This window comes from Mastacembelus armatus, chromosome 6 (genome assembly GCF_900324485.2).
Source record: "Mastacembelus armatus chromosome 6, fMasArm1.2, whole genome shotgun sequence".
Lineage (NCBI taxonomy): Eukaryota > Metazoa > Chordata > Actinopteri > Synbranchiformes > Mastacembelidae > Mastacembelus > Mastacembelus armatus.
In genome coordinates, this window is record NC_046638.1 from 15,694,290 (window position 1) to 15,721,222 (window position 26,933).

Sequence of the window (26,933 nt, forward strand, 5' to 3'; positions counted from 1 at the left end):
CCTACATGATGCCATCATTAGTGAATACTGTTTGGCATACTGCAGCTCCCAGTACGTACACAGTACAGGCATGCCATGTGGCGTTTCCTCAGGACATTCCAGTTTCCACAAACAAACTAGGGGTATAAAAGGAAACTACTTTTTTGTTTTTTCCCTTGTGGTCCCCAGGCCTGCTGTGGAATGAATAAAATCATTAAAACAGAGAATTGAAGGAAACTAAGTTTTTATTTATGTTACGATGCATGTCAGTGCTCTTCCCTGCCTGTCTGAGCAACAAATGATATTACTTGCACATGCGCTAGTTACATAATGTCTTGGACTTCCGAAGCACCGAGCCAGTTATTTTCCTCCCTGTGCTCGCGACCGCTGGCTGCTGCTGCTGCGCCGCGGGAGCGAGTTGGAATGCATTGACGTCAGAAGGAAGCTGGACACGCGCGCGCGCGTACGGGCACGTTCCGTCCTCTGCTCCGTTCTGGGTGTCGGAGCGGGCGCGCGGGTCACAGAGCTCGAGACTGGGATGAATTGAGGCAGACGGAGGAAAGTATGTTCACACATGGAGGAAAATGAGACGGCGGCTTTTTCCGTGTCTGAATTTAGCGGTGACAATAAGTGTGAAGCTGTGGACTGACAGAAACTGCCGCTGACTGAGCGGCTCGCAGCTACGGGATATCTACATGTCAATGGTAAGTTAGCACCGAGCTTACTGGATTTTCATAGCTGCCTGTCCGCTCCAGGAGCGGGTTTATATTCCTGCGGCGCTGTCAGTGAGGCTGTTAGTCGGAGGTGTAGCGTGCAGGGGGATGACTATATATTTCTATATATATATATGCGTATGTGCCAACTCGGGACTGCAGTTGAGGCCAAGTACAGAACAGCTGGCCTTAAAACAAGTACAACAACCCGTATGTAACATAACGCACTATCTGGGATCTGATGAAAGTGTCCAGCCAAGAATATCGGTGTGTATCAACGCGGCGAGGCCTGCTAGTGTCCATTTAGCCCACTGAAGCTGTGGAAGAGGCTTTGAACATGTTGGTAAACAATGCTATTGCTTTTAATGGGAACATTAACACTGCTGAATAGTGATGAGTAAGTGGTGATTGTCATGCTGTGGACGGTGAGGTGCTGACAGTAGGGGTGATCCAAAGGATGACAATGATAAACAATGAAGTTGCCACTTAATAATAACTGCAGAGGTGATCACAGCTGAACTTAGCTGAGGAAGATGTGATGATGACATCATTCCAGGTCCATTGCCACCTTCTGACCCTCTTAGTCAAACTAATGGAGCGCACACGCACAGAAACATACATTATGGTTTCCTGTTACAGTATTGATTTGGTGTGCCATTTATGCTGGATGGGTGTTATTTGAGATCAAGCCAAACACAGCCCCTCAACATCACAGACAATAAAAAGAACATGTTACCCTCTGCTGCTCTCACTGTGCTATAATTCTGTGCATCGTAATGCAGCCTTCACTACTTCATTTAAACTTGTTTGGCCTGCTCTGCCTTCACTAAAGGATATTAAATATCCAGGTGTTTTGTTCCACCGCAGCTGACCACATCTATAACACTTGTACCTTTGGTTCAAAGGCCAAAATTTCCAACACAGTCATTTAGTCTCATTGTGTTGTCTTTTCTTTTTCCTGGCAGGAGACTCTCCATCAGTGAGGAACTTTGCTACCCAGCACTCCCTCCTCCCTTGATTCCTGACGCCTTGACACAACTTTTTTCCATTTCCTTTTTTTCTTTTATACTTTTGTTTATCTCATTCCTTCACTGTATCCTCTACTGCCCTCCTGCCCTGAACATGGAGTCCTCTGCGGGTCAGGATGGACATCTTGACCCCAGGTGCAGCCCCAGTCGCGCTGATCTCAGTGGACTGTACCATCTGGGTCGGACTTTGGGCAGGGGCCACTTTGCGGTGGTGAAGCTGGCTCGTCATCTCAACACCGGACAACTGGTGGCTGTGAAGATGATTGACAAAACAAAACTTGATGTTATGGCAACAAGCCACCTTTTACAGGAAGTGAGGTACAGAAAAAAACAGTTCTTTCTGAAAGTAGAATTGTTAAGAGGGAAGGATCAGGGTTAGAGAAAGGGTTATGAACAGTTTGGAAAATAAAAGTGGGAGCAGTTTTTAGTCAGCTTTTTATGTCAGTCTTAATGACATTTCAAACAGACCTACTGATTTTAGATTACATGTAATCCATTGGTGTCTTATCAGAGCCAGAAATGGAGCAAAATAAGAATAATCTTGTCTGAATTTTAAGGTGCCCTGAAGGAGTAACACCACTTAAAGCATCCTTATTAAAATTCTATTCAAAACTTAAATTTTTACCTCCTTGTAAACTATTATCTCACCATCACTGCTATTTATTTTTAGGTGCATGAGGCTGGTGCAGCATCCCAATGTGGTTCGCCTCTATGAGGTCATTGACACACCCACCACCCTCTACCTGGTCATGGAGCTGGCTGAGGGGGGTGACCTCTATGACTACATCCTCCGCCATGAGGGAGGCTTGGCCGAGGGCACCGCCAAGCGTCATTTTGCCCAGATAGTACGTGCTGTAGCGTACTGCCACAAGCTCCACGTGGTGCACCGGGACCTGAAGCCTGAGAATGTAGTGTTCTTTCCAAAGCAGGGAGCAGTTAAACTGACAGACTTCGGCTTCAGCAACTTATTCCAACCTGGGAAAATGTTGGCCACCAGCTGTGGCTCACTGGCATACTCCGCTCCAGAGATTCTGCTGGGAGAAGAGTATGATGCTCCAGCTGTTGGTGAGAAATAGAGAAATGTAGATTTTGTTTTTTTGTTGTTTTTTTTATATACATATTTTTGTTGCATTTGTGAGTGTTAACTGTTGGACACTACCTAAAAAGGGGGGCCAGGGGCCTCACAGGGAGTTGCACGGTGATAAAAGGATACTTGCGCTATATAAATTTATTTAGTCAGTTTCCTCTAAATTAACAGATTTTCTTGTGAAGGATTTGGTCATTTAACTGATGGTGGATAAGTTTGCATAATGTATGGGAAAAATGGCTAAACTGGTCTCCACTGGTTGACCAATGCAACTAATGCTGAAGGGTCAGAAGTGTAGTTCTGTTTGTTTGCAGAGTCCAGGGGTAAAAGACTGGCCTAGATAAGCCATTATGTTTAGGCTTGTAGTTCTGCTGATGCTGATATAGCTCAGTCACACATTGACGTCAGAGCTAGAGGTTTGCATCCAAAATGTTTTGTTGCTGTAAAGGAAGTATTGATCAAAAGCTTTCTAAATCTAAAACCTTACCTTTAAGTGATGAAATCTAATACTAAACTCTACCTTGAGCTCATTTCAATAGCTGTTCAGATCTTACATCATCTGAGTTTGTCAAGTTGTCAAGGTGATGTGGACTTCTCTTAGAAATAGCTGACAAAGCAGTCTTACTTTAATGGCTATTTACTGGTTGCTCTGGAGTTTTCATACTACACATTTAGCAGAGGAAAACGATAAGGGAAGCTTATATTGTCTGCATGTACTGTTTCCAATCTCGTGAAAGTTTTTCTTTTAAACTAAATTGTCTCATCATGCTTAGCACAGCTACAACAAAATGCTAACAAGTAGTTCATCTGCCAAATTCGGCTGGAAGGCTTTACTGTTTGGATGAGCTCCTGTGGAGTTTCTGGCCAGGCATATATGTCCCCTCGACATATTCCTGGGTATTTTGTGTAACTCAGTATGTGTGTGTTCCTGCTTTGCGGGCCCTTGTTTGTATTGTTTGTATCTGTTAATGGCTTGTGTGTATGTATGGATGTGTGATGCATTTGTATATCTGTAAAGATTAATGTGTGTATCTGGGTCAGTCTGAGCAAGCCAGCCATGAGCCATGAGCCAAGTGGGCACGTTCTGCAGTGGAACCAAGCACTGCAGTGTGTGTGTGTGTGTGTGTGTGTGTATGTGTGTGAGTGTGAGTGTGAGTGTAAGTACCATACATTACTGTTTATCCATATCTGTTCATCTGATATCATGTGAGGTAGGCAAATAGACAATCTGACCTTAAAGAAGCAGAACGAAAAGTAGGGGATTCAGTCTTATGTCTCCTGATGTGAGACGCAGCATGTCTGCCTCAGGGAGGTGGTCTTATCCTCTAAGCTGGACGTTGGCAGGGTTTGTGTGCTATTTATTCTGGTGACTACAAATACATCTGAACTGAATACAAATGTGCATTCCAACTTCAATTAGTGGCTGTCCTTGTGGAAGGACGGTAAGGATGACCTTCAAATGGGTCAAAGCCGGTGAACGTGTAGTTTAACTTTTGAAAATAACATTTCAAAACAATGGTTTCTATGTTAACCAAGGGTGTGGTATTTATGTAAGGGGTGATGATGAAGAAACACTGCTCACATGCATCCATAACTTCAGCATGTTGCATTATTAGTTCCTTTTTTAGGTTAGTTCCGTTTTCTAAAAGCATCTAAATGAAGGGTGTGTTATTACCTCGCCAAAGACTGTTTTCTGCTTCACTTCAACTTAAGTGAACTTTTATGTCCTATTCTTCTCTAAGACTTAACCTGTAGATATCATGATTATAACACCTGTAATAGAAGAACATACTTCCATCTCATCTTCTATCTATAGTGTGTGTATATGTGTGTGTCAGTGTGTCATAATCCTCAGCTGCACAGTAGAAAGGATGAGGAAGAGATGTCCCTTGGTGATGTCAGCTTAGTAAGGTGACTCACAAACCTGTCTCTGCACACTCACTCACACAGACAGACTACTCTGCTTACAGTTACATAATATCTGCCCACACTGCACTCGTGTGTACAGTTTGTGATGGTTGGGTGTTAAAGCTTCACAGACAAGAAAATGTCACTAAGTCAGTGGGAGATCATTATCTCTGCTGCAGTACATCATAGCCTGCTAATGATAATTATGTCTTTCTTTCCTTCACAGGATTTTCTTTTTTGAGATAATTACTGAACGTTTGACTAAAAGGAACTTGGCCAGGCTGGTTTATCTCAGCTTAGACTAAGGAGGCCATTTATCAGTGAATGTGCTTGAAAAATGTAAACATAATGGTGACTGGAGTTGTCGTGGCTGAAAAGAAAATAGCAAGAAAATTAGCAAGAAAATCAAATAAAATGTTAAATAAGAAAGGATGAAATCCTAAATTAGAGGAGTGTTTTCTGTGCAGGAGTAACCCTTAAGTAAACCTCTGTGCATCAGCATTTGTATTTACACTATGAAGTGCAAATAGCCCTGTATAAAGTGGTGAGATGCGGTTGTAATAGAAAAATCCACCCTAAACAGCAGGTGATGGTGATATACTTTGATTTTCAAGGAGAATCAGTTGTTTGGTGATTCTGATTGACTTCTGTATTTGTTTTTTTTTTGTTTTTTTTGTGCGTCAGTCCCATTATTTAAAGAACATTTACAATATTTGTGATTCACAATAAGTACAGCACAGTAATGTCCAGTCAGTAAAGTCCAAAGAGCTGCCCAATGTCCTCAAAGTGTGGTGTATTGAACCAGAGGAAAAAGTTTCATTTAGAATAACAACTTTCCATACATCCTCTTTAGCAGGCCACCACATCATATATACCAGTCATTTCTGGGTGGAGGGTTACTTGTCTGCTGTCCTGGAGCAGCACATGGAACCCCCCATAAACATCCTAATTTAGACGAGGAGGAATAAAATAGACAATACCACTTTGTGAGTGTTTTCATATCAAGCTGAAGGCCACAGGACTGTTTATATCAACAAGGATTTTTCCAAAGCTTGAAAAGCCCAGATTCAGCACATCAGCAGTAGGTACACCATCAAATATAACCATCTCACTTAGCAACAGTATCCAAAAACAGATTCATCACTTCAGGGGAAAATTGTACAAAACTGCTTATAAATGAGCCCTTTGTGCACAAAACCTCCTAACACGTAAAAGAGAGAATGACACTGTTCACTTCATTGATACTGAGGGTAGTATTAAGCACATGTTGCATTGAATGCCTGTTTTAAAATCGGCAGTCCACCAGTTTACTGACTTAGCTAGTATTACTCAGTGTTAGATTCTATTTTTTGGCTCTGGTGGTCATCTTTAAAAACCACCTCAGAGGTCATCAGGATTGTGTCTCAGAGTTGGGACCTACAAAATTTTAATGCAAATCCTGTGTTTCGAACTGGAGTTTAAAAAATGAGGGACTAAAAATTGGAGTGAGATTTTTGCTTAAGGTACTCCAAAGTCATTAGAGGGCGACTTCAAAATAATGCCAGTGATGCCTATTTGAATTAAAATTGTCAATACAATGTTATCAGGTCATTACGTCAGAGTTAAATAATCGTCTCTGAGGAATGAGATTTGCCTAGAGCATGAGAAAAGTATTCATAATTAGTCCAGTTTATGTAATGCAGTATATTTATCATATTTATGACCTAAATGCACCATTAATAACTTAGTACCCTGCAGTTCACATAGGGATACTCTGCTGGGTTTTGTTTTCCAAATGTGGGCAAAATATGAGCAGCATTTTTTTTGTCTTAGCTTGGAAGAGCCTGTGGAACAGGGCTTCTTTTTTTGTTGACCCTTTATGACGTGTTAGTTTTAAAAAGCACACATCAAAAGCAGGCAGGCCACGGATCACAGAACCAGAATGTTCACTCTGCTCGTCTGGGCAGTACTGCTGAACTCTCTGCCCAGGCTTTTGTGTCTCATTCTTTGTGTGGTGAGAATGTGTGATATTCCCCATTGAGCAGAGAAAAGAACACTACCAGCACTCACTGGCTTCTCTACCCTGTTGCATAACGCCCTCCAGACTGAAATAAGGGTGTGTGTGAGGGTACGTTGTGTGGCGAGGACTGAGTGCTGTTGTTTGGACTATCATAAGTGTAATGTGGGACAATGGCTGAATGTTTATCACACATGGGGATGGTACTTGTGAGAATCTCTGGATAGATGTGGGGCTGAATGAACTACAGTGTCTGGGTTTTTATTGTATTCTGACATACAATATCCTCAGCAGTTATCTGATCTGCTTAGAATGTGCAGACTGTGCAGTGTTCGTATTTCCAGTGTTTGGCAGTAATACAAAGAGAGAGCAAAAAGGGAAAGCAAAATCAAGTTGGACAATACCACAACAAACCTTCTGTTTGTTATGGCCTTCAGGCGGCAGCTGCCTTTCCTCTGCATGTGTGTGCGTTTCCCTCAACTTGCCACACTATTCTTGCCTAGTTCTGGCTGTTCTTGAGTTCTCGGAGACTTGCTCTCACTGCATCTGCATGAAGACAAGAGCGAGCGGGGAGGGAGGAGGGGGGGGAAGGGGAAGGAAAGGGAGGAGACAGAAAAAGAACACACAGTCAGCACTATCGGTAAGCACCAGGAAGCCTGTGTGTGTGTGTGTGTGTGTGTGTGTGTGTGTGTGTGTGTGTGTGTGTGTGTGTGTGTGTGTGTGTGTGTGTTTGAGTCAGGGTGTCAAGAGCACTGAAGCCAGCCATGTAGAATTAAAAACTCACACTTTAGAAATGTAAAACTGGACATCCAGCTATGAGTCATGCACTGTCCTCTTCTATTATTTTCATATTACTGGGAATAACCTTATGTAACCTTAACTAGGACTCCCCATGGACACTGCTCTCTTGCTCACCCTGACCTCCGACATCTCTGTCAAGGATGTGGAGGAGGCATGAGAAAAACTTGAGCCTTTTATGCAGATTTTCAGGATGGACGTTTACCTCATCTGTAGGCAGAGGCAGCTCAGAAAATAACTGCTGGGCGTTTTCAAGTCAAATTCAAAACGGACAAATATTTTTAAATATCTCTCATGAACCATGAAGCTCACAGCATTCTAAATAGGATCAGAGAGAAGAGGGATTGTAGGCTATTTTCAGGCCTGAGATGCTTTCCTATTTAAGTCAAATTTTTTTGCTTTTCTACGTTCCAGATATCTGGTCCCTAGGGGTGATCCTGTACATGTTGGTGTGTGGAGTCCCTCCCTTCCAGGAAACCAACGACAGCGAGACTCTCATCATGATTCTCGACTGTCGCTACTCCATCCCTGAACATGTTTCAGGCGACTGCAGAGAGTAAGTAGGGAGAAGGAATCACACTACAGATAATCACTACAGAGATGAAGGTTCTCTGCCCACAGCTTCAGAAAAATGTGAAATACAAACTGACTTTACCTTTCACGTTTTGTAGTCTTCATTTGAAAGCTCATTCTCCCCCAGTGGCTGCTGAATAGTGGGTCATCCTGTCTTTAAGGAGCCGTTGACCATTAAATCAACTTATTAGTGTGTGTTTCAGTGGATCATTTTAGTGTCCTAGTTGTCTCAGAGGCTTCTCCAGCCAACTGAAAATACACGTCTTCCTAAAGCATTGAAAAGTTTCTTGGCAAGAACCAGTGACTTTTCTATCAAATACTGGCTATTGTCCATTATAATACAACAACATCTGTGGGCTTGAACCTTAAACTGTATTTCAGAGACACACAAACATACTCGTGGAACAAAATACAACTCGCACATACTTGTCTCTTCTCACCTACTCCTCACACTTCAAACCAAAATACACACACCCCATCCTGTTCTGGGATCACATGGACAGCAGGGTAAACATTGGTAGAGTTGACACTACCGCAGCATATTTGGAGAGTGAACAACGTGACCCTAAGATAAAAACCTAAACCCTACAGAGACAATTTCATTAGCTCAGTGTTGACTTAAAGAAGAATAATCAATACAGGAAGAAGATAGTAGGAGTAATTCCAAAACCTACAATGAAAGTATTCTGCTAACAAGTAACTGTATCTTATTAGTCACTGTTGGCCAAAAAAGCAAACAAACAATAAAACCAAGCATAACAATAAAATATACTGAGAGGGAACAAACATAAGATAAAAAAAAGGTACAGAAAGACGGCATCACATAAAAGAATACCTATAAAAATTGGTTGGTTGAATCAAAAGAAGATACGGATTGGGCTAGTCTAATCTCCCCAGGCAGGACGTTCCAAAGCCAAGAGGCCCAGATAGCAAATGCATGGTCACCCTTAGATTTCAGCTTGACTTTGGGAGAACCGAAAAAGCTCCACCTGAGGATCTGAAGCTGCAGGGTGGCTCATAGGGGATTAAGAGATCTAGTAAATAACTAGGGGCCAGGCCCAGAGAAATCTTAAAAGTAATCATTAAAATCTTAAAATCAATTCTAAAACGGACAGGCAGCCAGTGAAGGGAGGCCAATAGTGGTGTAATGTGATGTCTGTTAAAACTGGTAAGAAGCCAAGCTGCTGCATTTGGGACTAGCTGGAGATGAGAGAGTGATTTAGAGGTGATGCTAAAAAGGATGGAGTTGTCCAATCTAGAGGAGATAAAGGAATGAATAACCTTTTACAAATTTAAAAGTTGAAGGAAAACAACCACTGTTTAATGGATTATTTAAAATCTGTAAAAAAACAGGGCCAACAGAGTCAAAGCCCCCTCTCAGAAAGTGAGGGGGCATGACATTAAGGCTGCAAATGGTGGGTTTCATGCGTGCATTAGTCTAATAATGATAGAGTGATAGGGTTTTATATTTTTTAATAATGGCAATGAACCTTGATGGTGTATGAAAGACAATCAGGGGGGCTTATCTGCTCTCTTATATCCCGTATTTTTTTGGTTAAGAATTCAAACCATTTATCAGAATGCACCTGAGAGACCTCAGTAAAAGGACAAGGTGAATGAGTAGTTACAGAATCTGTAATATTAAGTAGGAGTTGGAGATTTGATTTTCTAAATAAGGTTCTAGATCGTAAAACAGCTTTCTAATACTCTTTCATTTTCGATTTCCAGAATTCACAGAACACCAAGTCCTGTTTTTTTTCCATTCATAGTCCATTTTTCAACAGTGTCTTCTTAAAACTTGGGTAGATTCATTAAGCCAGGGTTGTGAAATTCCTTGTCTTTTTGACTTTATAGGGGGCAACTCAATCGAGGATATTCTGACAAAATGAATTAAAAGAGGAGACCAGCTCCTCATTATTAGGACCAGAGTTAAAATCGGTTAAGAATATAGTAGTAAAAAGCTTGGAGAACTTACTGGCTGACAGCGGACTGAGGCAGAATCAGTAAGGGGTTGTTGCTGAAGAATCACATTGAGAACAATGAGAAAATTAGAGCAGTGCCGTTGCTGATAGGTGCATCTGTAAAACAGCAGTTTTACTGAAAAGCTCACTGAATGAACACCTCTTTTCTGTTCAACTAAGGTTAGAAGGCGACAGGCATAAATACCCTCATCTAAGCGGTTTGTCAGATTGTCTCTCATTTGACTTAGCCCTCGGTCATATGATTTAATTTTATTTCAGAAAATGAACAGAAAAGAATGAAACAACCCTCTGGACATTAGAAAGTCCTACAGGGTTCAAGTCATTTTGGTAACATTCATTGTTGGTGGAGATGATCTAGATCAGCTGTAAATCAGGTCATTATCATTGTCAAATCAGTTTCTGCAGTGTCTGATAACTAAGATGTGAAACAAACAGAACGGTTGGTATATCTTTAAAATCTCTGTCTGTCCCCATCAGTCTAATCTCAAGGATGCTCCAGAAGGACCCATCCCGCCGTGCCTCACTCAAAGAGATTGAGGCTCACAACTGGCTGCAGGGGTTGGATAGTGCCCTGCTCAGCCCAGAGGCCCCACCACACTGGCTCTCAGGGGCCCTGTCTCCCAGCTCTCCCCGCTCTGGAGTGCCTGAGTGTGGTGACCTGCTTGCTGCGAGGCTTCAACAGCCTTTCCCTGGGCCCTGGCAGCCCAGTATCAGCTTCACCCTCCGCCCACCTCCTGCTGAGGAACCTCCAGTTACCAAGAACCTGCCTGTGCTACAGCAGATTTGTGAGGAAGAAGAAGAAGAAGAAGAGGATGGGGAGGAACATGAAGAAGGGGGGGAGGAGGAAGATGAAGAAGTGGAGGAAGAGGGAGGTTTGGTAAAAGAGGCAGAAAGTCTGGCATCTTCGTTAGTAGCAGAACCAGAAAAAGAAGCTGAGAAGCTTGATGAAGCAGATGACCAAGACTGCAGAGAGCAGGAAGAAATAGAAGAGTCAGGAAGCTCGGTGGAGGAGGAAGAGGAAGCAGTGGAATATAAAGTACAGAGAGGGATGAACACAGATAAAGACAGCAGGTGTGTGATTTCAGACCAACCAGTCAGTCATGGAGACAAACTGGTCAGGTGTCCAACTGAAGATCCACCATTGTCTGTGACTGGTTTGGTGGGGCCCTGCTGTCAGGGGCAACCAGACCTCACAAGCTCAGAGGAAGGAAGGGATGAGGAGACAGAACCCAACAACAACACTAACAAACCTCTTTCATCCATCCCTGCTTCCTCTGCCAGACTCATTCTCAACAGAAAGAAGGTGCCAAAGAGCGAAAGAGGAGGAGAACAAGAGGACGGGGGAAGAGATGACCTCTTGACAAACAGATCTCAACCCCACAATGCACTGGGGACCCGGGATGAGCCTGCTCCGAGGGTGGAACAGGGGAAACGACACAGCATAAAGCTGCGTGAGAGACTTTTTCAGTTCCCTCTGTGTGAGAAAGCTCTGGCCTTCAACATACCCACACACAACAAGCCTAAGATCCTCCCTCTGGCTCAGTACAACTGCTGCCATGTGCTCTAAGTATATCTTTGACGTGGTGCTTGATCACTTGGGGACATGGAGGCTTAGTACTCCGCAAGTGGCTGGCTACTGAGCACAAACCTTATGAAGTGGCAAACCTCTGAGCCTTTCTGCTGCAGAGACCTCGAGGCCCTCAGCATCCAAGCACCAGGTGTACAGGATGGGACGTGTACAGCTTCATACCTACGCTACAAACACTCGGTTCATAGCATTGTACTCATGTAATCAACGTTGTGTTAAGCTAGGGCCAGTGTACAGCACAGTAGTCAGACTTAGTAGAACCTCATCCATTCGCTGCTGTGTACAGGAGCAACCATAGAATTACAGTGACTTACTAGACAGTGTCCAATCTGTAGCTTAGAAACAGTACTGAGAGTGGGAGAGTGAAGAAAGAAGACAGCAACAGATAGACATAATGACTGTTTTTATTGAATAAGCTATTTATTTAGTTTTTTTCAAAAGGTGCCTACAACGACAAAATGGGTCTCATAGTGTATATGGCCACTGCTTCAATTTTGGTTCTGACTGTAAAAACCCTAAATGTCAGAATGTTTTGGCACGTGCACTCAATAGATCCATGCTTTCATAATTTACAATATACCAATTAGAATAAAGTTTGAACCAGCTTCTGCTACAGAGTAGCACTTGTTTCATCATCCTTTTGCACAACCGGCTTCTCACATTGGTTTAAAAGCTCTTAATATAAGCTCTATAAGCTAAAGAAAGACTGATATGATAGGAGATATGTTATATGCCTAAGATGATTATATGATTATCTGTTCTCTTAACCCTTGAGTCTTATTGATATAATGGCTTGTCCTAAAATACTGTATCATACTGTTTATATGATCATTGATTGGGATGCAGGTCTTCCATGATATTTGAAGTAATTCTTTGTAATTATACTGAACCTTTTAATTATATTTGATCATACAGTTTTATTTTGTATCTGCAGATGTGAAGATTTGTTTTATAACGTGACAAAGATATTCATTCTCTGAAGAAATATGTGACTTTGTGCATGTTATTACTGTTATTTATCACAATATACCTCCATGTGTCTTGGATCTGACAGGACATTGTACTTGTGTAACTGTAGCTTGAGGTAACCCACTGATTGATGACTTGCACACAGTATGACTACTGTAGCTGGTAGCTTTCTACATGCGTCAGTCCTGGGATTTGGTGGAGGGGTTTTAAGAGTCGTGCAGCTGACGAGTCCCTCTGCAGGGTATTATTTTACCATACAATGTCTCAACGTGTTCCTATATACATACACATCCATACTGTATTTTTCTTCCTTTGAAGCTCAGACATGAAGCATAATATTTTGTAGAGTAACAGAAGGCCAAAGCTGTAAAACAAGCATCATTCTTCTGATAGTTCAGTAAACAGAGCTTATTCTTGTCAGTTGTTGCAATTTCATGGGCACAACTAATTGGATTTTTAACCTGCGACTTGTGATTGGATGGTCTTTGCCTAAGGAGCAGCTGTCACGTGAAATGTGATTAATCACTCATATTTCCCCAGCTGTATAATCTGTGCAGGAAAAGGATAAAATCCCATTATTTGTTCCTGTGTTATTACAGCCTGTCTCTCCCCAGTCTGTGTCTACTGACCTGCATAGTAACTAGGACCATGTCTCTATGGAGCCAGGAACTTATTTTTCTGTATTTATTTATTAAAATGGATTAAATCAACAAAGTGGATGTGTCCAGTGTATTATTTCACAGACACACACACACTGCAAACCAAATAGCCACTATCTTGACAGGACTTTATGGTTCTTTGTACTTTGTACTAATCTGCCACATTCCAGGGAAAATATTGTATTTTGCTCCATTACATTTATTATATATATATATTTTAAAAAAACATACATTTGTAAATGACAATTTATTGTTAAAGTTTAAACCTGTGGGTCTCAATCTGACTTGTGATCCTTTTAGAATGGCAGGATTTATGTAAGCCTCATATTCACACTAACTCTCATAGACCAGTCTACCTGTGAACACTAGGACCACTTTGGCGTTCAGTGTCTTACCTGAGGACACATGTGGTGAACTGATATGCCAATCCTGCCATTAATGGACCCAGGTCAAAATAGTTAAAATTATGTAATAAATCACATGACAGAGGCCACAGTACAAATATGTGTATAAATATTTGGGTTTTCCTCTAAATCATCTCATGGCCTCTCAGATTTGGAACCTTTTGGAGGGCCCTCAACCCCCAATTTGGGAACCACAGGCCTAAACTCTATCCAACTATTGAAAAAGGAGTTCAAACTGGTTCCAATTTAACCAGTTACGACAGCAAAACGCAGTTACAGTCACAGAGGCTGTTTTTCTGCAGAAGCAACTATTATTTTGCTCAGAAAACAAAGATGCTAGTCTGATAATGAATAGGATATTCACATGAGGACAGAGGATGCTAAATGGCAAAATGTCCTAACTAAATTACCAACATAGTGCGACACAGAGAACAGTAATAAACCTGTATTTTAATAGGGATGTAAAATGCATTCAGATTACTTTTTCCTTATGCAATGCCACATTGTAAAATACTCCATTTTAAGTCTTACATTCAAAATCATACGTAAATAAAAGTACACAGCTATTATCAGCAAATGTACTTTATCACTATTTATTACACAGTCGAATGTCAGAACTATATTACTATAAATATGCAGTATTACTACTGCAAATGCATTAACATGAAATGAGTATTTTTATGTTGTACTGTAGTTAGTCATTGGCTGATATAGATTGCTGGGTGGTTTCATCACAATGCATAGTTCTGCATCTATCAATTCTCATTTCTCCTATTATTTTCATAAGTTGTCCATCATTTGCTTACAGTATAAAGTATTTCACAATTTTCTGAAAGAACACAGATCAACCTACAAGCCTTCTGATTATTTATTTTTGGGACAACCAGCAAACATTCTTACCTTTGTGTCTGACCAGATTGTCTTCATTTATTCATCACAAACCTCAGAACTGTACACACACACACACACACACATCTAAAAACACACACACAATTATATGATTAGTGTTAGGAGAAAATGTACAACTGAGGAAGTCTCACCATCCGTCTGCAGCTTTGCTGCATCTGTCTTTCTGCAGCCACCAGGAGTTGTCACAATATGCTTGTTGAATAGAAGTCTGTACTGCCTCCTGGTGGCTGGAAAGAATATTAACCCCTAAAAAAAACAATAACTTATGTAAGAAACCACACACCACTGTTTACCAATAATGGAAAAAAGGGTGGACTTCCCCAGTGACTTCATCTGTACTTTATATTTATCAAATGTGCCACTGAAGAGTGAACAGTGCAATAACAGTGTATAAATGTGAAGTATTAGTTTATAGGTTGAATCAGTTATTGCAGCACAGTGATTTCAAGCAGTCATTCTTTGCATCACACAACAGCCTGGCATGTAAAAAATTAAATCCACACAAAAATGATATATTTCTAAAAGCCAAGCAGAAAACCGTTCTTTCTTTTCTTGGTTGCTCTCTATGGCTTTCCACACAGTTTTAAAAAGTTGGCACACAAGTGACTGCATTAACTTGACTAGATTATACAGATTATATTTGATGTTAAGCATTTTCCTATAGCCATAGTGTGATTACTTCAGGAATAAAAGGAAAGGACAGCATCATCAAAAGAGCTACAAGTAAGAATACAAGTCTAATGTCTTTCTCTTCAGCCAGAGACACATTTCCCATGAATTCACGGCCTATTTTTAATGTCAAATCACAACGAAAGTTAGCATTAACACTTAAAAGGCCATTTGGTAAATAATACATGCAGTACTGTAAACTGCTAGGTAATTGCAAAACCGTATTTCTCCACTTGACAGAGCCACCACAGCTTCTTCCTTTTGACATGTTACAGACACACAAAACCGATGGTTATAAGAACTATGAAAAGTTTCCTCAGGTCTGAAAAACACCTACTAACATCACATTAAGGTGATACAGCTACTATGTTAGCAAAGAGTTGCCAGCAGACACAGAGCAACATTCATTTAGATTTGTGTTTCTGTGCAAAGTGCAAATTTCTCTCGCCTTCTAGTGCTGTTTATGTCTCTACCAACTACTGAGAAAAATATATCTTTAGCTGCTGCATGCAACACTGTATTCACCTGCCAGTTAGCCACCTGCTAACTTTGTTAGGTAGGCAGCATACATTGGGTTTATATACAGGTAGAGCTGCAACTGTCACTGAAAACAAATCTGATGAGACTGAAATTATCGACCATAAAACCAAAACCACTGAGCTAAAAGACTCTAAAATATTCCAAGCTGAGGTGAAGGGGGGCTGTTAACTCATTTCTATTTGTTTTTTGTTTTTTTTATTATGACAGACTCCATTGATGATACTGTCCTCTAAATGTGAATCCTGAACACCAGATGTACAGTAGCTTAATCACTAGTTTGTTCAGAGAAACAAACTATAATCTTCTGTTAGGTATTCTTTCTGTCTATGACCCTGCCAGTAGCAATAAATACTCTAGGTCCTGTCAGTTCCTTACTCAATATTGGTTATACATAACCAATATTGATTTTATCTAATTACCCCTGAACAAACTCTGTGAACCCCTTTATCATACCATAAACCTCTGTAGCAAATACATTTAAATTTCTGTCTAACATTAGAAAATAAAAACACTTTTTAGCTGATGTCTCAATTACACTTGCAGTGTATATGTAATATGAATACATAGGGGAGGTAGCAGGGGCACAGCAGTATGTACTGTGGCCCTACTGGTGGTACACACAACACTGAGGAAGGTACTGCGTCTTCCGGTTGTAGCAGCCCAGCACCAAACGAAATAAAACGGCACCTCAACACTTTGAAAGGCAATCAAGACTTTTGACAAGGCAGCGTCTGTTAGAGGAGAAGAGAAAGCCATCACGCAGATGAAGGAAAACACCAAAATGCTAAATAATGAAATGCATGGGGGAAAGTGGTTAACCTGCTGTTTCAGGGCCTGCATGGATGTGTACTCCATGTGCTCTCTCTTTCTGCGGATCCAGTCGGGCTCGTCGGGGATCAGGACAGCCAAAATGACCTTAACTAAGAGGAGCACATGCTGGGAAAACACACAGAGGTAAAAGGTAAAAAGGGGAACATGCATGCATAATTATTTTGCATTTGTTTGTCACTAATGATTTCATCAGTCTCCTGCTTACCTCCACCAAAACAGCCAGCATCAAAATGTTAGTGCTGTTCATCTTGCCCTGCTGACACAGCTCTTGTAACTGCGGTGAGAGCAGCAGCAGCCAGCAGTTGGACATGACCGAGACAAAACTCAGGACCTCGAATGCTATCTGAAACACATGCAAGACAATGTCATGAGCTTTTCACTCATAATTGACTGAGTGTGACTGGGTGCGCCTCATTTCTATTGTGTGTTATATTAAATGCTGACCTGCCATACGCCCATGTTAGCCACTGGGGGGATGAAGGGTTTGCGGAAGAGCTTGCAGATCTTATAGGCATCTGTTCGGATCTCCGTTACGTTGTTGATGAGCAGCAGCACAGCAGTCAGAGGATACACACAGGAGAAAAGACTCAAATACCCAAACTGCACCAGGAGCTCGATGTACTCTGAAAACAGGCCCTGTTACAAAACAAACAGCTGTCATACACTGCAGAAATGTTTTGTTTTATTTTGCAATGCAGTTTTAAGAGTTTCTCTTAAAGCTGTATACACACAGGGAATGCAGGCAGCTTGCTTTGGTTCCTAAATTTGTCCTCCTGTGGGTCATCCTCTCTCTCCGCCCTTGTGGGGGCGCTGATGAACCGGTCTACAAGGTAGGGTATGACCACCTCTGTCACCTGGTTCACCACCTGGGACACTAACAGCAAAGAGGCCAGGCGCTTCAGAGACACAGAGAGAGAATATGTGATTTCACAGTTATTCAGACTTAAGTTATATTTCAACAGCTAACACTGACATCTGACTGACTCACTTAGCGTTTTTACACCTAAAGATCAGTTTTTCTATTCAGGACAGCACTACTGCATCCTGGTTCCATATGTCTGAATTGATGCCCACATTACAGATTTGTGTAGTCATCCAAATGTGCCTGGTTTTGCGCTCATTGACACCTATTTCCATTAGTTGGAGAAACATTAAATATTCATTATTCATTTTAGGCTTATGAACCACTGCAGACACAACGCTTTCCTAAGACCAGTGGAGAAGTAGGAGGGTTCCTCTTACCTTACGAAGCAAAGCCACGTCCTGCTTGACGAAAGCAATGTGGAAGAGCACGGCAAAGAAGTTGAAGAAGGTGAACTGGGGAAAGAGAGAAAAGGGGTTGGTAAAAAGCTTTTTGAGAGGAGAGGAGAGGAGAGGAGAGGAGAGGAGAGGAGAGGAGAGGAGAGGAGAGGAGAGGGAGGGGAGGGGAGGGGAGGGGAGGGGAGAGGAGAGGAGAGGAGAGGAGAGGAGAGGAGAGGGGAGGGGAGGGGAGGGGAGGGGAGGAGGAGAGAGGAGAGGAGAGGAGAGGAGAGGAGAGGAGAGGAGAGGAGAGGAGAGGAACTAACCACCAAAACTTTGGCTGTCAGATGGTTATCGAAGGACGACTCCTCTCTATGGTTCTCTGAGGGGACAGAATGAGACAGAATGGGTCATTGTTTTCACCCAAATAAGCAGTAATATTGGTAATCTCATTAGAAAATTTGCATGATTCTTATGACTTTTTTTCTACTGTATTAAAGTTTTAAAGTCTTATCTCACTCACCATATTCAGTCAGAGACTGCGCCGCCGTCCTGTAAACAGTTGCCAACATGTTTGTGTAGACAATGTGTAGCACTGAGGGAACGTAGAGAATAGCCTGAGACAGAAGAGAGTCCCAGTGTTTGTGTAGCTGTTGGACATGGGCCTCTGCCCAGTAGAAACAAGCCATGCCCAGTACCACCAGCACTGCAGGAAACATTTGACAGGAGAGGTGAGGAGGGAACCAAAGCTGAGAAGATGTTTTGCTGTTTTAAAGGACAGAACATAGTTTTTATTACACTACCAGTAAAACGTTTGGTCACAATTTCACACTGACCTGAATAGGAAAGTATGTGCAAACCTTTGTTTCACAGACATCAAATAAATAAATAGATAAATATCTCGTCACCTTTTAGCTATGTAACATGAAGTATGAATGCATTTAGTTAAAAACCAAAGTCATACCTAGAAACAGACCCACCACCGGCACAGACACCAGTGCCATACGTAGGTCCCTCCGCCATCCAGGAAAGAGCGGCTCCGCACGGCCTGTCACTGGGTTGACCCCAAGTTCACCGTGGAAACCAGGCCGGGGCTCTGCAAAGCGCTCGGCTAGGTTCAGGGTCCCCCAGCGGTAGGACAGGGAGGCGCTCCGACGTTTCCACAGCTCCATGACTACCGTGGACCAGATCATGCTGAACACAGCCTGGATCATGTGACCGCTCAACACTAGTCCTGACTCTTCTTCAGCACTTGTGACCTGTGTGCCAGAGACTGACTCGATCTCCTTCTGAGCCCCACCTGTGATAAGCAAGAAGCAGAACTTAGTGCCTTAGAGATTGTTTGTTTTTCAGTTTACACAGTGTTTCAACTAGGGACGTGGTTTATTGTAACTAATAAATACAAAGTGAAGCTGGGTGAGTCCCTTTGTCAATATCTGTACAGAGAATAATATTATTAACCAGTCTAATGACATTTTAGACAACATTTTAATCAGGAGTCAAAAATTAGAAGACTGGAATGTGCTAATTTGATATCAGAATTAGTAGCCTACAGATCATAGACTGTATACAATGGGCCATGCATTCATCTGGTAACATGGAGGGTCCTGCCCTTTTGTCTTAAGGTAACAGCACATACCAACTGGGGTGATGAGAATGAGCCTCTGGCCTCTGTTGGTAGTTTACTAAAATAAAGTCTCCTGGTGGCTCAGTATTCATAATATTGCAACAGAAATAGAAATAAATAATATACTGAAGTACCTACCTGAGAAGCAAGTGATGGACAGGGCTAGTATTGCTGGTGGGACCAGAGACCAGGTGTAGAAATCGAGGAAGCTGAAGTAGAAAGCCACCGAACCTCCAAAGTACCCATTGACTAAATCTGGATAAATCAGCAGACAGAGGGTTCTGGTGTAAGTGCACGTGTGGTTCATGTATCTTATATATACAGTGAAAATAGACCCAACCAGGGGTCTACTGTGAATTCTGGTTTCTCTCAGGAGTGGCACTGAAAAATTAAACTGTGGCTATATTTGCATTCATTTCTACGTGTGTGTGTGTGTGTGTGTGTGTGTGTGTGTGTGAGGGGGTGTGTGTGTGTGCGTGTGTGTGTGTGTGTGTGTGTGTGTGTGCGTGCGTGCGTGTGTGTGTGTGCACACATGCCTACAAGCACTCAGATGGTAGTGTGTGTGATGTGTTTCTACCCACCCAGAGGCTGAGCCAGCTGATTCCCAGAGTACCATGCTTTACTGAGTTCCTTCAGTTTGTCCTGGTTGTGGAGGGGAATCATGTCCACAATCACACCAGCTGACCCAAGCTTCGCCCCTGCACATGACATCAAAACAGCACTGCAAACCAGAGTCACGCATGACCGTGCAATCCATGTGTAGTGTGTGTTCGTGTACTGTGACCACACACACTGAGGTTGGTGTCAGTCATTTCACAATGCAGTAGTACAGCTAGTTTGTCAATACTGTAAATATAACTGGTAATATGTAAAAATAAAATAAAATTTTAATTGTTAAAACCAAGTCAATGAGCCACACTACTGAGCTGAGTGACATGTTCCAGTTTTACCATGAACACACACACAAGTTTATTTTATCGCTCTCCCGGATTCAGTGTCCCACTGACAGAAATACTCACTAGAGCACCAAATGTCCATTAATCTGCAGCTAAACAATAGTACTGTGTAATCCTGTTTGGTTAGTGACCTGTCTTTAATAATGAAATCTTCAGTAGGAAAAAATGGGCATGGGGGCTGATGGGAAGGGACGTCAGAGACAGACTAACACAAAAGCTTCAGCCTTTGTCATGGGATTTGTTGACTATAATTAAAAGCTAAAATAATAGCAGCATTATCTTTTAAAGTGGTGATCTTCAGCTGCTGAAGCTGGTGTTTGTATCTCCATCTTTGTCCCAAGGCATTTCTGAAAAAACATTCAACTTAGAATAGAACAAGACACCAAAAATTCCCACTCTCACTTTTGCTCTGTTGTCATATAATTCCACAACAAGCTGAAATCTGAACAAGAGAGTACTCACAGATGCTGTCTCGTTGGTGCAGTACGAAGCTGTCAGGCAGGCCGGGTATTTTCTGGTCCCTCTGTGCCCGCAAACCATCCAGCTCATGCTTCACTATGTACTGTCGCTCTGCCAGGGTTAGGAACGCCTCGATGTTGTCTGTCACACACACACAGGTAGACACAGGGTGTAGCCAGCTAATGTCTGGCATGTGGACCATGCTCACAGCGACATGCACTGCAGCAGTATCAGCAGCTTCATTCAACACACCAGCAGTTTTTCTCCCTCTATTTGATCCACTGCCATGATCACAACTTCAAATACATTTACATAATGCTTAATGATTTCTCATTTTTTCCATTGCAAAACATTTAACACACGTGCAGACACTGATTTCAGATTTCAGATCATTCACTGTGAAAATATGCAGCGTGCTTCATTGTATAATAAGTCTAAAGTCACATGGTGTAAAGGGACACTACAGGTTGGACAGGGATGACAAAACTGTGCAAATGTTGGGTGGGGCAGCAGGAGAAGCCTGTCCATGTACTGTTACAGAGTACAGAGGGCCGCCCCACCTGAATATAGTGTTCCACGAAAAGGCGCTCAACCAAATCCAACATATCCTGCAGGGCAAATTAGACACACCCCAAAAGTAACAGACAACTGACTGATATTTTTCTGGCACGTTTCAGATTATTTTATTCAGATTATTTTTTGTTATTTTTGGCTTTGTAAAATGTATTTAAATCCTTCACATACAGGCCACTACACTATTTTTAACTCTTTCAACAACTGCAACATTGTTAGTGGTGAGGTCTTTCGTAAATGGATCACAACATCTCCAGGTAGACAGGGTATAACAGCATGATAGAAGCCGATCATAACAACCTCACTTTAAGATCAAGACGATGCTGCTGATACACCAGGGACCATCGTCAGAGCATGCAGTCAGTCAGTATGCAGCAGCTGCAAGGGGTCAGCACTTACCACAAACCATTCAACACCCTAATATCTCTGCTGCTACACCCTAAAGACAGGACCCCACGTGTCATGTGACACACCTGTGAAGAACACTAGCCCAGGACTCAGGACGAGAGGCTGAATGAACACCAGAAAAAGACAACATCTCTCTTGAACATCAGATCAAGCAAAAAAATATAAAAAAAAACATTCATATGAATATCTGAATAAATATGAGGTTAAAATCCTCCTATTGTATACAACCACTGAAATTCCAGGCAGAGATCACATAACACTGAAACCATTTCTATGATATCTGAGTAACCTCATGCAGTGAAAGCTCCAGAAGAATTAGAGATATGTGGACAACGTAGGAGGATTTTACTAAAATATACATATGTTAGGATTATTTAGCTGAGCTTATGCATAAAAACAAACCATCCCTCTACTATTCATGTTTAGATAATCACGTCTTACAGTTTCAGTCGAAATATAACCACACAAAAATATTAAGATAGACTGCAGATTTGTGTGTAAAAATACATTCACACTGTAATACTTACATAATCCATCCATCCATTATCTATTATTCCTAACCAGGGTCACAAGGATCTGCTGGAGTCTATCCCAGCTCTCTATGGGTGAAAGGCAGGGGTACACCCTGGACAGGTCACCAGTCCATTGGAGGTCCATATTTACATAACATATATGTAAATCATTGCAAGCGTTGTGTTGTGAAAAGAATGCACTCCCCAGATATCCATTTTTTATGATCTAGTTTTGTGGCACAAATGTTTTTTTTTAAACTGTAGTTTAACAAGATAGTAGGTTTTCTCAACCCTCATAGCATTTAAGTTTTAATTGCAAACATATCAAATTATTTTGTGCAACTATTAAATTAAACAGTGAGACAGTAAAATCTTATAAAATCTCATATTCTCCTTGTAATTTGAAATCTATATGTGTTATAAAGCTGTGATGCACTCAATGTGGTCAGTGTATTTATAGTGTTACAGTAAACCCTGTGTGCTGTACCTGAATTTTCAAAGTTGTCTCTGTCATTGTAAGAGAAGGCCTCCATGTCCCCGTTGCGGTAAGGCTTACACAGACCCAGCTCTTCAGTGGCTTGTAGTAACGCACAGCGTGGAGCGGAGACCACGATGATGTCACCAGTGGCATCTTCACCCGGGTGGGCCAGTAATGCAGCACCTGGCACAGGACAGTGGAGCAAAAAGGGCAGTATTGAAAGTGTATTTTGTGACCAAAAGAGAGGCCAGTACAGAGCAGCAGGAAGAGCAGCTACAGTGACCAACATGTGTTTCAAGACTTTCTGTCTATGGGCTTTTTAAACCCACCGTCACACAGTATTAAAGTTGTACGTTCTGTTTTGCCTTTTTGCCTCCATGTTTTTATAGTTGTACCACTCCACCAAATAGAAAAATTCTTTTGTCTTCTTAGTCTTTGTAATTTTTGCGCATTTCCAGAAATATTTGATGTCTTTGGAAACTTTGGTGTATTTACTATGGCCTCTGTGAGGTTTTGCCCTTTACTGTCTGTACAGTATGGATTTAATGACTGCTAAACCACTGATATAAGAAATTCCCTCCAATGATATACAAATAGATCAGAGCTACAAAGTAAATTGAAATGTAAATGTTTGTTTTATTATTAGGCTATAATCTATGACTCATTTACACTATAAATACTATAGTTCAACTAATAAAATAGGGCATTTATCTACAAATTTTGTCTTATTTTTTTTCTGTCCTAGAAGCTGTCCTTTGTAAACCATCTTTAGCTTACAGTAAATTTACATAGACATCATTTAACTAAATTTATCTACACTGCCAACTGGCATGAAAATGCAAATGCAATCAAATGTTTAAATGCTGGAGACCTCACAGGCAGTGTAACTCTCATTTTCAATAGATAATACAAATGCTCTTTGATGTTTCATCTTCATGTTCTTGTTTGCTATGCTGCAGTCAGTGGACAGAGAAACATGAGCTTTTCCTGTGCTCCAGGCCAGCTCATCACTGTAAAGCAGCCCTTACCTCCATCTTTCTGAGGAGCTCCAATCAATCTGATGAGCCACCTCTTCGTCTCAGGCCGAACCTTCGCTCCAAGCTTCACCAGAACCAAAGGCTCAACTCGCTCTGACATGCAGCAAGGGCAGCTGACCTTAGTCCATCCTGGTCCAGTGGTGGTAGCACCCAGCTTGCCCAGGGCCTTTCCCTCCGAGGTCTTATCCTCTGGCCGCTGGGGTTTTTCACTGCCGCTGCCACAGGCACCTTCACCTTCACCACCACCTGTCTTACTCATGGTGAGACTGGAAAGACATGTACACAAAAATAACTTAGGTTTGCCATTTAATGACTGCTTTCCACTCATCCTGGAGCTTTAATCCATAATCATTCCATCATTATCAGAATGAATGAATGGATCATGTTGACACTGTTGATCCCCACACTTTACCTGGCAGCAGCATGATAACTATAGTGATCCACCGACTTTTCCTAAACCACCACAATGAGGTTATCGTGTGGTCTCTAGTGACATGACTTGAATGGATTTCCATGAAATGTAATACACACATTCCCTTATGATGAACTGTAATAACTTTCGTGATCTCTTAACTTTTCATCTACCATCATCATCAGGTCAGAATTTCAAATTATGCAACATTAATGACAACACAATTGCCATTGTATTGAGTGCTAATTAGCGAAAGTTAGCATGCTAATCTTAATTAATAAGACAGTAATAACTGCTAAACGTCATCATATTAGCACCCTGATGTTAGCATTTACCCTGAGGCACTGCAGTGCACAGTACAGCTTCAAAACAACAAAAAAAACAGGTTTTGTAAGTAAGTTATGGTACAATATAGAATAGATCAGGTAAAAATGTTAAGGCTGTCCAGGACAGGATTTAATATTTAGCTCATATTTTAGGTAAAATCCTTATAGAAAGTGACTAAAAATCATGAAAAAAACTGTTTAATTAGAAAAAGGTCCAAACTTAACATTATTTCTGAGATAATGCAGTATCTCAGTCATTTTCATAGGCCATCGTTTACATATTTGAGTGCGGTCATATGTGGACAGCTATTACATTATGAAAACATCCAACCGGCTATGAATCTCTTAGATTTGCATGTTAGACCTCACATGGGCTAATTTCAGGTATCACTGTTCAGGGATCTGCATGCTACACTTGGTCATTTACACTCTGGCTATACTTTCAGTTACTTTCTTCACTCTTTAAATGTGAATCTACATTAAAACTTCCAGTTTATTGGGGGAATGCAGCAGTTATTACTGTGACTGCATTGCAACTGTGCTTGAAGATACAATAACACAGACACACTCTTGGGAAGACGGGACAAGACTGAGAGAGTAAACTGAAAGTGGCTCAGTACTTCCTATTGTGGCTGAATTTAAACAGGCAGAGACAATAAAGACATAGAGTAGAGACATTAAAGGTGAAAGACAGGAGGATGAGTCAGGAAATACAACACCTGGCAGGGCGTTGATGATGAGGTCCTGGTCTCCAGTCCTACTGCAATCCTATTTGAACGGACACACATACACACATACACACAGAGAGACACACACATACGCACACACACACACAGTAAAACTGAGAATAGCAATAACTCTTTAGTTGTCCTGAAAAGAAACAAGGATCAGCACAGCTACACACACTTACCCAGCTTTAGAGTAATGTTCTCTCTTGCTTTATGTCTTTCTATATATGTGTATATGTGTGTGGTAAGAATGCGGAGGAACTTCCTAGAGACTGCAGGGTGTGGATGGCTGTTTGGTTGACATTCTGGCTCCTCCCTGCTGGCTACTCCCTGCTTTACTGTTGCTGCTGCACCCCAGGGTCCTACTGCACCACATACTGTACTTCTGCCTTCCTGTGATAAGTGTTACAGTTTTAAAGGCACACACACAACACACACAACAGAGCTTTGTATGAAAGAACAGAGTTTTGTAGAAGCTGCAATACAAATCTGTGCCAAAACACCAGGAACAGTGCAGCAAAATGTGAAAAACGTGACAGCAGCATTGAGGTTCATCATATCCATGCACTATACATTACAGAACAAGCTACACTACATAATGCATATCTGTGGTTCCCAACCTGGAGTTCAAGGCAAGACAAGGGGTCACTAAATAATTTCCAGGAAATAGGAAACTCTCCCCCTAAAAGTTATTTTATTTATGCATTTTACTGCAAAATAGTGCATCTTGAAAAAATATCGAAATGAAAATCAGTTTGAATGAACCAAATGCCTGCAAAATGAATGACACTCCTGTGTCAGTCTTAGCTTTGTGAGCTGAGCTTATTCATAATTTCAGCATACTACCACACTTAAGTCTGAAGAGGCAAACATTATAACTGTTTAAAATCTACACATTATCATTGTCACTGAGAGCATCTTAGCATGATGGCATTAGCATTTAGCCCAAAGCCAACTGTGCCAAAGAAAACCGTCATAGACCCCCTAATGTCGCCATAGTCAGCTTTACGTCTGTGTCCTTGGCATCTTGTTAAGGTGAGTTAGTGTCATTATGTTTTTTACGATGTTACAACTAGAAGTTGGCAAATATAAAGTTTCAATTCACTTATAAACATGAGAAGCTATGAGTTTACAGATATCATCCCCTTGTATTATAACAAAAATTAGAGATATGAAATACAAAGATTAAGACCACATACAAATATGAAATAGCAGATTTCATAATATTGTAGAATATAATACAATAGTTTTGCTTCAAATGCTACCTTTGTACAGGGCTGCCATGTTAAATTCTGATTCAGAGAGGTGTTGAGTCAATTTCAAATTTGAGCCTTTTTGTGTTGTTGTAGTGCATAGAATTTTGAGGGTCTTTTATCAACTCCCATACTCCTACATGTGCCCCCAATTAAAGGTTCAATATGTAATATTCAGAGCAGTCAATCAGCAGAGATGAAATAAACATGCTGTCAGTGTGAAATCACTGGAAAATACCAGCTGTTGCATTTTCTTAATAGTAGAATGAGGCTAAAGATTTGAAACGACCAA

At 41.4% G+C, this 26,933-nt stretch overlaps 2 protein-coding genes across 2 annotated transcripts; one reads left to right on the forward strand and one right to left on the reverse strand.

The window, feature by feature from the left end:
- Positions 1–435: 435 nt before the first annotated feature.
- snrkb (SNF related kinase b) lies at positions 436–13,340 on the forward strand. The gene is made up of 5 exons (XM_026311256.2): positions 436–683; positions 1,658–2,038; positions 2,391–2,785; positions 7,924–8,065; positions 10,542–13,340. Exons 2-5 carry the CDS (start codon positions 1,815–1,817, stop codon positions 11,629–11,631), a joined length of 1,851 nt encoding a protein of 616 aa, XP_026167041.1. The 5' UTR covers positions 436–683; positions 1,658–1,814; the 3' UTR covers positions 11,632–13,340.
- A 774-nt stretch (positions 13,341–14,114) lies between these two features.
- On the reverse strand, positions 14,115–25,710 carry ano10b (anoctamin 10b). The gene is made up of 16 exons (XM_026311309.1): positions 25,571–25,710; positions 25,380–25,428; positions 23,914–24,188; positions 22,895–23,068; positions 20,918–21,055; positions 20,081–20,197; positions 19,638–19,754; positions 18,837–19,172; positions 18,396–18,578; positions 18,199–18,254; positions 17,876–17,950; positions 17,365–17,529; positions 17,078–17,269; positions 16,839–16,976; positions 16,622–16,738; positions 14,115–16,533 (listed from the first exon to the last, which is right to left on the reverse strand). The coding sequence occupies exons 3-16, from the start codon at positions 24,179–24,181 to the stop codon at positions 16,510–16,512; spliced, it is 2,100 nt and encodes a 699-aa protein (XP_026167094.1). The 5' UTR covers positions 24,182–24,188; positions 25,380–25,428; positions 25,571–25,710; the 3' UTR covers positions 14,115–16,509.
- Positions 25,711–26,933: the final 1,223 nt, after the last annotated feature.